This window comes from Pogoniulus pusillus, chromosome 31, assembly GCF_015220805.1.
Source record: "Pogoniulus pusillus isolate bPogPus1 chromosome 31, bPogPus1.pri, whole genome shotgun sequence".
Classification (NCBI taxonomy): domain Eukaryota; kingdom Metazoa; phylum Chordata; class Aves; order Piciformes; family Lybiidae; genus Pogoniulus; species Pogoniulus pusillus.
The window spans coordinates 16,206,520-16,218,845 of record NC_087294.1 but is presented as its reverse complement, the minus strand read 5'-3'; the positions used below and the strand labels follow the sequence as shown (position 1 = coordinate 16,218,845).

The 12,326-nt window shown below is 43.7% G+C and overlaps 1 protein-coding gene across 1 annotated transcript in view; it reads left to right on the top strand.

The window, feature by feature from the left end:
* BCKDHB (branched chain keto acid dehydrogenase E1 subunit beta) overlaps positions 1-12,326 on the top strand; it is an 89,368-nt gene that overhangs the window by 27,616 nt on the left and 49,426 nt on the right. Inside the window, exons 6-8 of the mRNA XM_064169321.1 lie at positions 3,762-3,870; positions 8,018-8,115; positions 9,933-10,043. Coding sequence (XP_064025391.1) covers positions 3,762-3,870; positions 8,018-8,115; positions 9,933-10,043 — 318 coding nt within the window. The remainder of the gene's footprint in view (positions 1-3,761; positions 3,871-8,017; positions 8,116-9,932; positions 10,044-12,326) is intronic.

Sequence of the window (12,326 nt, the reverse complement as noted above, 5' to 3'; positions counted from 1 at the left end):
CCAACCCAACTCATTCCATGATTTCATATTTGCAAAACAGAATCCATTGTTGTCTTTGAGTGTTCTCTATGATCTTTAAGATGTTTCTGGCTTCTTGAGCTTGTTTAAAAGCTGTAGTAGTTTGATATTGTATGAGCCCACAGGATAACTTATACAATTAAGATACTGGTGCCAAGTCTAGCTAGTTTGTGCTGTTCTTGTTGGTCAATCTCAAATCTTTATCTACTGAACAAAGTGCTTAGATTTAGTGATCCGCTTTGATGATTAAGGCTCTTTCCAGTTTGTATCAGCCTAGGACTACTCTGCTTAGCTTTCTGAATAAGTAAAGGAGAAGTTTATTTAATCACTTCAGTTAGATTAATTTTTCTTCTTCGATTTTTCTTCTTGTTGATTTTTCACTTCCTGTTACTTTTCACTGTGCACAGTGCTAAATCAGGTTACTACCACTGACAGCTAACATCTCTGTTAAACCTAAAGGGCACATTAAAATCTCTGGTACTGGTGGAATAATGTACTAATTGTTGATGCCCAGAGAAGTATTTTAGACTCTATCTTTTGAACTTTGTGTCTTTGTGGAAATGATTCCTTAGGTATCGTTTACAAAGCATTACATTAATATGGTTAATGTTTTATCTTCAAGGTTTCAAGTCTTATTTTGAATGAGATCCAACTCAGCCTTTCATGTATGGATCTGGAAGTGCAAATGAACTTACGGTTCAGGTGCATTTGCAGAAATCCCATATCTCTGCATATTGTCTCCTATATTACAGGGGGAAAGGCTGGGTATTATGGGCTGGAAAGGGTAGCATTGATCTTTGGGGAGAGTTGTTTTCAGAACTGCTCTCCTATTAAACTCTGGCAGGTTCCTGACAATATTTATTTGTGTGTTTTCCTGAAGTAAAAGGTGAGACTGGGATTTCCCAAAGGAAAGGGAGCTTCACAGAGTCACAGAAAACACCCAACTGGAAGAGACCTTAGAGCTTATCCAGCAACCCTCGACCCAGCACTGCAGGGCCAGTACTAAACCGTGTCTGTAAGTGCCAGCTCCACAGGCTGCTTGAACACCTCCAGAGACGGTGGCTCCAGCACTGCCCTGGGCTGACCATTCTGGTATTTGAGAACCCTTCCAATGAGGCAATATTTCCTGCCGTCCAGCCTGAGCCTCCAGCGGTGCAGCCTGAAACCATTCCTGGTCTTGTTGCTCTGGTGGGACGTTGCTAGGTGCTTGCACCTTGCCTGCTGTTACAAGGTTGTGTGCTTAATGGATCAGGCTGTCTTCCAAAATTTCCATCTTGACTCCATTCCATTGTAAGACTGCTCCAGAATATTTGCCATCCTGTCTAGAACTTTCTTCTCATTTCCAGCTTAAATTTGTTTCTGACTAACTTCTACATTTAACTTATCTGTCCCTCATCTTCCCTTTCATATGCTAGAAGAACAATGGTTTTCTCTTTCCTCTGTGTTTTGTTAGACTAAACAAGTCAAACTATCATAGAGATGTTAACAATCTCTGCAGCTCTTTGGCACCTGTTTCTTTTCTTTCCCAATATTGATGTAGTAGTGAAAGATTCCAGCTGAATTTCCAGCAGTTATTCTGCAATAGCACTAACACTTCCTTGGCTGTATTGTGGTGCTTTCTTAGGGCTACACTGCATTGTGTCCTAGCCATCCCTTTGATCAGAAGTGAAGTCCTGAACAATTTCTACTGCCCAGTTCTGAACTGATAATATAGACGTAGTCCTTAAATGTGCGACTCTTTAGCAGGTGTTACTCAGTTTGCTTTTGCTTTTGCCAGTTGTGTCCTCAGTGTGAACTAGGTCTTTTTGCTATCATCCTCTGCAGCAGTAGTGGCTTTCAGCTTTTCAATAGCTCTCATTATCATATTCTGACTTAATGTCATAAATGAGTAAGGTAGAGTCAAACACAGAATTGTTTCAGATGGAAAATACCTCTAAATCAAGTCCAACTGTCAACCTAAGACCACTTGGCCATTAAATCATGTCCCCAGGTGCCACATCCACACACTTCTTGAACACATCAAGGGATGGTGACTCCACCACCTCCCTGGGTAGCCTGTTCCAATGCCTGATCAGTCTTGCAGTAAAGAAATTTTTCTTGCATCCAACCTAAACCTCCTCTGGCACAGTTTCAGGCCATTTCCTCTTGTCCTGTCACCTGATACCAGGAATAAGACACCAACGCCCACCTCACTACAGCCTCCTTTCAGGTAGCTGTAGAGAGCAATGAGAGCTGCCCTTAGCCTCCTTTTCTTCAGACCAAGCAATCTCAGTCAAATAAATCCTAGGTAGACAGGGTTTGTCCCAAAAGTGATCCCTCAAGAGCTGCACTAGTAACACCCATCGCTTTGTGTAATTTCCTGTGCGTCTGTTACCACTGTTACTGCTTGTCCTTTCTTTAGAGGTGTCAACAGGCTAATCTGCTCACAGAATATATTTGATTAGAAGAAGCGTTCAAGCTCATCCAGTCCAATCTTTGGCTCAACACTGAAGGGTTGGTGCTAAACCATGTGCCTAAGCACCGGGTCCACAGGCTGCTTAAACACCCCCAGGGATGGTGACTCAAGCACTGCCCTGAGCAGACCATTCCAGTGTTTGAGAACCCTATCAGTTAAGGAGTATTTCCTAATATCCAGCCTAGACCTCCTCTAGCACAGCTTGTATCCATTTCCTCTATTCCTCTCACGTGCCACCAGCTAGCCCTGGCCCCCTTCTCGCTCCAGCCTCCCTTCAGGTAGCTGTGAATGTGCTGGCATCTGATGTGGCAGCAGATTGAGGTTGTGTTTTGGCTTTTATATAATGAAATATGCTTACTCTGAAAAATATTTCTGAACTCCTGGAAATTCCTAGACCAGTAAGTGAATGTGTCTGTAGTTACATGGAGGTTTGTTTTTGCTACAAGTGATGTTTTCAGAGTAAGCCACATCTGACTTCACAGCTATAAAAATGTTTTCTAGCACACATCAGACTGTGTGCGAGATCTCTGGGCTGAGAATCAGCTGAGGGAGCTGAATTCTTGGATTCTGTTTTCATTTGAACTATGATAATATGGTGATTTTCTGTTCATAGTCTGTATTCTCTTAGATCATCCAAAATTAATTCTCTTGTTGGCAAATCAGTTATAGTTTTCCTTCCACATATTCAGATTACATCTGGAGGCCTTGCTTGGTTTTATCCTTGCTTGGTAATACTTTCAGGGGTTTTCTGTGGTATTTGTTGATTTGCAAAATGAACAAATTTCAAGCTTCCATGAAAAGAAAGGAACCTAAACCAGCTATTTCATTTTTCAGTCTTCAAAACTTACTGGACTAAGTCTGAATTCCTTCCAGACCTGCTGTGAAGAGTGTTCATGCCAGCAATTGAGGATCACTTAGCTGGACTGGCTTTTGTCATACGTGTGCATTGATTTTGCTAATCCAATGTTTTTAATCAGACTGGCAGTCTTCTGTTTCTTCTAGCTCAAACTGTTGGGAATTTTATTCTACCTTATTAGAAGGAAGTCCCTTAGTATCTAATCCATGGTGCAGAGGGGAACTAGTCAAGGTTCATCAGTGAGCAAACAGAAATTCAGAAGGCAGCGCAAGTTAGTAGCGGAGTGCTGATGGCAATGCGCTCTGTCAGAGCTGATCAATCTATACACAGAGTTACTTACAGCAAAGATTTGCTGGTGTTTTAGTTCTCAACTGAGGAAGCTTGTAGCAGAATTGCAGTTTAAATAAACTAGTTACAAATACTTTTTTCCAGGTCGTTATTCCACGGAGTCCTCTTCAGGCCAAAGGACTGCTGCTGTCGTGCATAGAGGATGAAAATCCATGCATATTCTTTGAACCAAAAATACTCTACAGAGCTGCAGGTAACAATTTCTATGCTGTGTTTGCCTGTAAGGCAATTCTCAAACCACAGAAAATAGATTGATAGTCACAGGTGAAGTCTTGGCTGCTTTTGTCTATAGCTGTGTTTGGAGGAATTGTGATCTTTAAATCTGAGTGGAAAAACAAATGAACATTTACAGTCTGCTTTATGTTTAGTTAACTTTGGAAGTGGACTGACTTGTACAGCTAAAACAATACAGAACCAAGAGACATTGGCCTCCATCAAAGTGCAATGTGTTTGACATAGGTTAAACTACGTTTTTGAGAAATCTACATACAAAGGCCAGTGTGCAGATGCTTTATGTTGATGAAGTGATTGCCACTGTTACCCCAAAATGAAAACTATTTCTAAAATCTTGAGAATCTGCCCCTTGCAGTTTTGATGGTATGTGTAGGAAGTGTGATAGCTTGTCTCATTTGTTTCAGCTCTAGTAAATTCTTTGGTTCAAAGTACTTTTAGTAGCCATCATTATGTGTAGCATAGAGCCACAAAGTCATTTGAGGATGGCAGTGCTTGAAATGGTTGTCAGAATTAGCTTGTTATTCTTTTGGATGAACTGGAGAGGCCAGTGGCAACCTGGGCTGCATCAAAAGCAGCCTGGCCAGCAGATCCAGAGAGGGGATTCTGCCAATTTGCTCTGCCTTGATGTAAACTCACCTGAAGCACTGTGTCCAGCTGTGGAGCCCTCAACACAAGAAGGACGTGGATCTCATGGAGTGTGTCCAGAACAGTGCCATAAAAATGATCAGGAGGTTGGAGCAGCTCTGCTACAAGTACAGGCTAAGCCAGCTGGGGGTGTTCAGTCTGGAGAAGAGTAGACTCCAGGAAGAATTAATAAGAGCCTTCCAGTATCTGAAGGGGGCTACAAGAAGGCTGCAGAGGGACAGTTTCCAAAGGCCTGCAGTGACAGGACGAGGGCAATGATTCAAAATTACAGAAGAGCAGATTTAGATTGGATATTAGGAACAAGTTCTTTAACATGAGGGTGGTGGAACACTGCAACAGGTTGCTTGGGGAGATAGTTGAGGTCCCATCCTTGGAGATACTGAAGCTCAGGCTCAGCAAGGCTCTGAACAGTCTGATCTAGTGAAGAATGCCCCTGCTCACTGTAGGGGGGTTGGACTGGATGACCTTTGGAGGTGCCAGGACATGGAACTATTGGGGCGAGTCCAGAGGAGGCCACCAAGATGCTCAGAGGGCTGCAGCAGCTCTGCTCTGAGGACAGGCTGAGAGAGTTGGGGCTCTGCAGCCTAGAGAAGAGAAGGCTTTGAGTGGCTTTCCAGTATCTGGAGGGGTCTACAGGAAGGCTGGAGAGGGACTATTGACAAGGCCTGTTAATGACAGGACAAGGACGAATGGGTTTGAACTGGCAGAGGGGAGATTGAAACTAGATGTTAGGAAAGGGTTCTTTGCAGTGAGGGTGGTGAGACACTGGCACAGGTTGCCCAGGGAGGCTGTGGCTGCTCCCTCCCTGGAGGTGTTCAGGACCAGGTTAGATGAGTCCTTGAGCAACCTGTTCTAGTGGGAGGTGTCCCTGCCTATGGCAGGGCATTGGAACTGGATGAGCTTTGAGATCCCTCCCAACCTAAACCACTCTATGATTCTGTGATTCTGTAATTGTGTGATGGCAACTGTTGGTTTGGTCCAGAGTCAGCAGCAGAGGCAGAAACTTGATGAACAGCAACAGAATAAATGGTGGAAAGAAGGTTTTGAAAAATGCAAGTTGTGAGTAGAGCAGATTTGCACACTGTCCCATGAGTGAGCTGCTTCTAGCAGGAGACAGAAGGCAGTGCAGGTTTGGAAAGCTGCCTACACGTGGAGTTTGAGCCATGTGGTATTGCTTGTCTCTTCATTTCTCAACGCTGACAGGCAAGCTTTCCAAGGCAAGAGGACAAAGTGGTCTGAGGTGTCCTCTCTTGCTTTATCTCAAAAACAAATTTTTTTTGGAGGGTGGGGGGACAAGATTGGGGGAGTTAAAATTTTCTGCTGGAAACTTCTGCTTGGACATTGATACCTTTTTAGGAGAAAGAGAGGATATTGTTTACAGAGGATGGTATAAAACTCCACCCGAGACAGAGTAAAATTTCCCTTATTTCCATGATGAAAAGTTATGTTGCCCCTATCACAACAACATTTTGGGTTCCAGCTTCATGTTTGCTGCAGAGAACTTTTGGACTGATGTTACAATGGGTGTGTAGGGACTTCACTGAAAAATGAAGGTGTCAAAGATTATAATCGGAAGTAATATTTGCTATCTGTAAAATTAATTAGGCATTTGAGTTTCATTTGTGGAATTTCCTTTATTCCTGTGAGATCTCTCAATAGATGTGTGATATTTTGTTCAGAGCTGGCAATGTCTTTGAAATGTCAGCTAAAACCAGGCTGTAGATGGGATGGTTTATGGCTGTTGAAACCATAGGTTAAAGTATTAAGTTTCTCCCTTCAATTTGCTTCTGCTATTGGTCATTACTGCCTGAGGAAGGTTGTATTAATCCTTGCCATAATGCCCTGCGTTCGAACGTTAGAAAGAAGTTTTCTGGCGAGACTTAACAATAATAAATAATTTTCATACAGTTATTAATTTTTTACCTGGATAGTAATACTAATATGACTAGTAATAACTTCATCTTTTTACACCATGTCACTAGAACCTCCTTTCAGGTAGCTGTAGAGAGCAGTGAGGTGTGCCCTCAGCCTTCCCTTCTCCAGTCTAAACAACCTCAGCTGCCTGAGGCACTCCTCATGCACCATGCCCCCCTAACTGCCCATAGCCTCACTGCCCTTCTCTGGACACATGCCAGCATCTCAAGGCCTTTCCTGTCCCGCGGTACCCAGAGCTGAACACAGTACTCAAGCTGCGGCCTCAGTGGGGCTGAGGACAGGGGCATGACCCCTGCCCTGCTCCTGCTGGACACACTGGTACAGATACAGACCGGGATGCTGTCAGCCCTCTTGGCCACCTGGGCACACACTGGCTTGTGTTCTGCCAGCTGTCCTTCAGCTACTTGTTCATCAAAGCCATTGCTGTAGTAAGACACTGACATTTTACTATATTGAAAATAATACTTTGCAAAGAGATCTGATTTTTGTGCTGTTTAAAAGCATCTCGTGTTAAAATTAATGCTTGTTCTCTTTTGTGCCTTGACTGAGTGGACCAGTGCTCTTGAATCGCGCTGGAAGAAGTCCCTGTTCTGTTTCAGCAGAAGTGGTTTAGTTTGTACATCCCTGGGCCTGCTCAGGTGAAGTGAGGCATCTCTAACGTAAGCATAGGCAAAACCACAGGAACAGGCTGTCCAGAGAGTCTCTGATCATGGAAATGCTCACATTCAGACTGGACGTGACTCTGAACAGCCTGCTCCAGGTGACACTGATCAGAGCAAGGATCCTGGAGTAGACAATCTGCAGAGGTTTACTAATTCTGTGATCTGTGAATTTGTACTATTTATGCATCATTACTGGAGAATAAAAAATTGCTGCAATTAAAAATGTTAAATCACTACTTGATTTGTTGCAGAGTTATAAACAACTTGGGAGTCAAAAGAAAAAACCCTAGGTTGTTCTGGTTGTGTGGGATCTGCCACACCAATGAAGGAACAACACAAACCCATTTCCATCTGACACGTCTGTGTGACATTTCTGAAAACTTTTTTGCCCCTCTATTTACACATAAAAGGTGGAACATCATTCTTGGCAGGCACTGGGAGGCTGCTGGCACAGCTTTTCCTTTTTGTCTGAGTGTTAAATATATAATATCAAGGTTTTCTTGATGCTTGTTAGAATTAACTGCAGTGCTTACTTGTTTTTTTTCAATCAATTGTGCCAGTGCTCATTTCCAAATCTGATGCTGATACTTTTGAGTTGGATTATGCCAGGATTTAGTGCTATCGTTGTGTAGATGTGTTGTCTTATTGCTGTGGAATGTTGATCTGTTATAACAGAGAAATTAAACACCACTCTGAATGTTTGTAACAGTGTAGTTGGAAGTACTTCTCATTGCAACTAAATCTGTGGAAGAAAGGCTGACTTGATGTAAGTTTGGTCTATTAACACGGAAAATAATTTTAATGCATATTTTTATACTAAAGGAATCTAATGCTTATTTTTACCTTTCATTTTTATTTATTCAGTGGAACAAGTTCCAGTGGAGCCCTACAACATTCCACTGTCTCAAGCTGAGGTGCTGCAGACAGGCAGTGATGTAACACTGGTTGCTTGGGGCACTCAGGTCAGTAAGCTTCTTAAAAACTATTTCTCATCCAGCAAAGCTTGGGGTAAGGGTTAGGTGATGTTTGAGTAGGGCTGCACCTGGGCTCAAGTACCAGACAGACTGCCTGCTCCTTCTATCAGTGTGTGCCTGAATAATCGGCAGGCTTTATGCAAGCTCTGATTTTGTTGTATAAAACTGCTCCCTTTCAGTTGCACCTGGCGCGGGAAGCGCGGAAGAGGTGCCTGTGCAGGAGCCTAAGGATTACCTGCAACTATGAAAGCGATCTGTTGAGGAACGGAGCAGCCAGAGTCACCCTGAGGAGGGGAGTTCAGAGCTGCTTGCTGGAAGGAAAGTGTAGCTTTTTCCTGCGGGAGTTAACGTGCAGTACATAGAGCGAGGCTGCTTTGAACACAGAATGCACTCGGGCTGGTGTAGTTTTGGCTCCCTTACAAGCTGTTCCAGAACATGCTTGCTGACCTCCCAAACTCAGGTTTGCAAATACTGAAAATTCTGACAGAAAAAAAGGTACAGAATTGGTGTCTGGGGTTGTGCCCTGTTGGTTTGGCTTTGTTTTAACTTTTTTTCTGCTTGAAATCTGCAATCTTCAGTGCTTTTCTGTGATAGTTTTCTTGTCCTCAGATTACCTAATCTCCTTTATATCTATGGTTACTCCTACTAGTCCCTGACACTTTACACTGGCATTAAATGATGGATTCCTTCAAGGTCTGTACTTGTTTCTTCAGCAGAAAGCAATTTCTGCAGTTCTCTGTTCTCTTCGGAAAGTGCAAAATTTAGTTCCATTTGGATGTAACTTTAGTGTTCATCACACTCCCAATTAAATTGAAAAAGTAATGGCATGAAAGCTATGGAGGTTTAATGCTATCCTGAATTCACTCAGCAGGCAGTAGTGCAGAGCAGACTTGGAGTGACATCCATCAGAAAAACGATGTGGGAAATGTCAGCCAAGTGCTGAGACAGGCACTTCTGCTGTGAGAGGGAGCAGCACCGATGTGCTGCCCTCATCCAAAGTGAGGAGCAGACCAGACTGGGGGTGGCTGTGCAGCATAGCATGGGGACACGTGGTGAGGCCAGCACGTTCTGTGTGTGCCAGGCTTCTGCAGAAAAAACAGTTGTGCTGAGGGTGTTTGCAGGCTCTGTGCTTAAGCCTGGGACCGGTCTGTGCGACCAGCCTGGAGCTGACTGTCCCTAGGCAGAGTGATTGCACATACCAGTTACAGAGTCGAAGGATCACAGAGGTGATCTGGTTGGAAGACCATTAACATCTCCCTTCTGAAGAAAGGCTGGGGCAGCTGAGTTTCATTAGGTTGGAGAACAGGAGCCGGAGAGGTGACCTCATTTGTGTTTATAAAGAAGTGAAGGGCAGCGTCAGGAGGATGGAGCCAGGCTCTGCTCAGTGATGTCCAATGACAGGACAGATGCTATTTCTGAATGTGAGCAGTGCTTCTGGCAGGATGCCATGTCACTGCTACATCAAAATGTGTGTGGAGGGGGGTTGTGGAGTCTCCTTCTCTGCAGATATTCAAAACCCACCTGTATGCATTCCTGTGTCATCTGCTCTAGGTGGTCCTGCACTGGCAGGGAGGGTTGGACTGGATGAGCTTTCGAGGTCCCTCCCAGCCCCTTCCAGTCTGAGAGTCTGTGATTCTGTGCTAATTAGTAAATAGAAGAACTAACAATAAGTGCCTGTTGGATTAGTGAATGAAAAGGTTTCTGCTTAACGTGTCAGCAGTACATTAAATTACTGCTTGCATTCAGTGTGCATCACCTCTTAAACAGAACTAAATGTTTACTGCTGAAGTGCATGGCCTTTTTAGGTACACGTGATCAAGGAGGTGGCAACGATGGCTCAGGAGAAGCTCGGTGTATCCTGTGAGGTCATTGATCTGAGGACTATCTTACCCTGGGATACAGAGACAGTTTGCAAGGTAAGAAGATGTATGTGAATTTAAAACCCTAACAAACTCCTCTAGTAGAAACAATTTAAATTCAGACACTGCTGGCTGTTTGTTTTAAAGGCATGTGTTTTTGTGCTGTACACAATGTTCTGTATCAGATATGAAAAATAAATGCACGTTACATGGACCAAACAGTCGCTTCAGCTTTGCAAGACAGTTATGTGTCAGGGTTCAGAGCAATGGTAGAGCAAACACATGGTTCTTTGCAGCTGTTCCAGTTTAGGCCACGAGCACACCCAGTTCTGGAGAACAGAATTGATCTAGGATCCCTCAAAAATCCCAGCAGCAAAGCAGGAGGCAAGATTTCATGAGACCTGTGAAATTCCTGTGTGCTCTATCACAATCTTTGGGTTTACACAGTGTTTCTTACAAGGCACTGGCCAGGCAAAACTGGAATTTGCATCTCCATACACTGAAAAATCGTGTGAAGTAACATAATTACTGTGTTTGCATAGCCCCATGTCTGCTTACCTTCCCCTCCCTACATTGCTTCCTCTGTAGCAGCTTAGAGCTGCTGGGAGGAAAGGCCTCAAAGGAAATGGAAGGGGGAGGATTTGCCCAAAATATTTGTAACTGTAAGCAAGAACCCCAAGGTTCACTTTTCACAAGTGGCATTTGGGAAAGTGATAGAGAACAACCAGTAAGCACATAAAGGACTGTTAAAGTAAAACCTTGTGTCTGGAAAACTTCTCTCCTGATTTACAATCTAACATTTTTCCTCTTGTCCTGGATTGGCAGTTTGAGTTTTTTCGCAAATTCAGGAACATGTTATGTGCTACTGGAACATGTTATGTGCTACTGGAACGGCTGGAATGTGTCCAGAGAAGGGTAATGAAGGTGGTGTAGCTTGGAGCAGAGGAGGCTCAGGGCAGAGCTCATTGCTGTCTACAACTACCTGGAAGGGAGGCTGTAGCCAGATGGGGTTGGTCTCTTCTTCCAGGCAACCAGCAACAGAAAAGTGGACACAGTCTCAAGTTGAGCCAGGGAAGGTTCAGGATGGATGTTAGGAGGAAGCTCTTCAGAGAGAGAGTGATTGGCATTGGAATGGGCTGCCCAGGGAGGTGGTGGAGTCGCTGTGCCTGGAGTTGTTCAAGAAAAGCCTGACTGGGGCACTTAGTGCCATGGACTGGTTGGTTGGACAGGGTTAGGTGCTAGATTGGACTGGATGAGCTTGGAGGTCTCTTCCCACCTGGCTGATTCTATGATTCTATGCTGCAGCATAAATGTTGGTATTGCTTCTCTGGAACCATTCTCATACAGACAAGTCTTTTCCATGGCTGCTTCATGGAATTTAGTCCAAAGTCTCTTCCATGGAACCATTTTTTGTCAAGCTACTTGAAAACTATGATTCTGAGGGCTGCCATTGGTCTGCTGAAGTCCTCTTTGCAGGCTCTTTGGTGGTTAATGGGGTTGCTTTTACACCAGTCCAATGAATAAGCAAATCATCACTTGCTACAGGCTGCCCTTTGCCTCAAACTGCTATTTTATGTCAGCATCCATAAATCTCAGGCCAAGCTTTTATACTTTTCCTTGCCTTGCATGTGTTTGAATTTTGTCTGTCACCTCTTGCTGTTGACTGCAGAGTAAGAGGACAGTGCACATGACACGCTCTTTTGCTGGTGCTGATTCTCTGCTGTGATCTTATCAGAGAGCAGGACTTTGGGTTTTGATGTAAAAAACACAGGCCTCGGTGTTACTGCTGGGAGTAGTGCTCTTTGTGATTGCCCCAGGCTGCTCTTAGTCCTTGGCCGGTGCTGCTTTCAGTCCCTACACATGCAGGTCTCTATTCCCACCTCTTTGGTATCAGCCTTAACACACATTTTGAGAGTCTCCACATCATCACTGTTCTCTTGACTCTGGCTCTCTGTAGAGCTCTTTCTGGCTCTTATCTAAGTTCCTGCAGGCTGTGTGATTGCTCCTAGTCATATGCCTAATGTTTATGTGTACTGTTCCACATGGGTCAGTGTCATGAAGCTTTATTGAAGAAAGGATTTGAATTTTCCAGCAGTTGTGCACATTTGCTGGTCAAATATGTTTTACTCTGCAGGCTTATTTTATTCTTATGTTCATCCAAGAAATTCTGCATTTATATTTAGAAATATTTAAGTGAATTTTCCTTTCCAATCTCTGCAATTTTTAAACAAAATGAAAGAGCTTTCATGGTTGGTGTCAGGGAATGAGCAGGCCTCATAACCCTAACTTAATTGTTAGTATCTTTAGAAATGAAATAGCTTTAACACTGAAGTTTCCAAT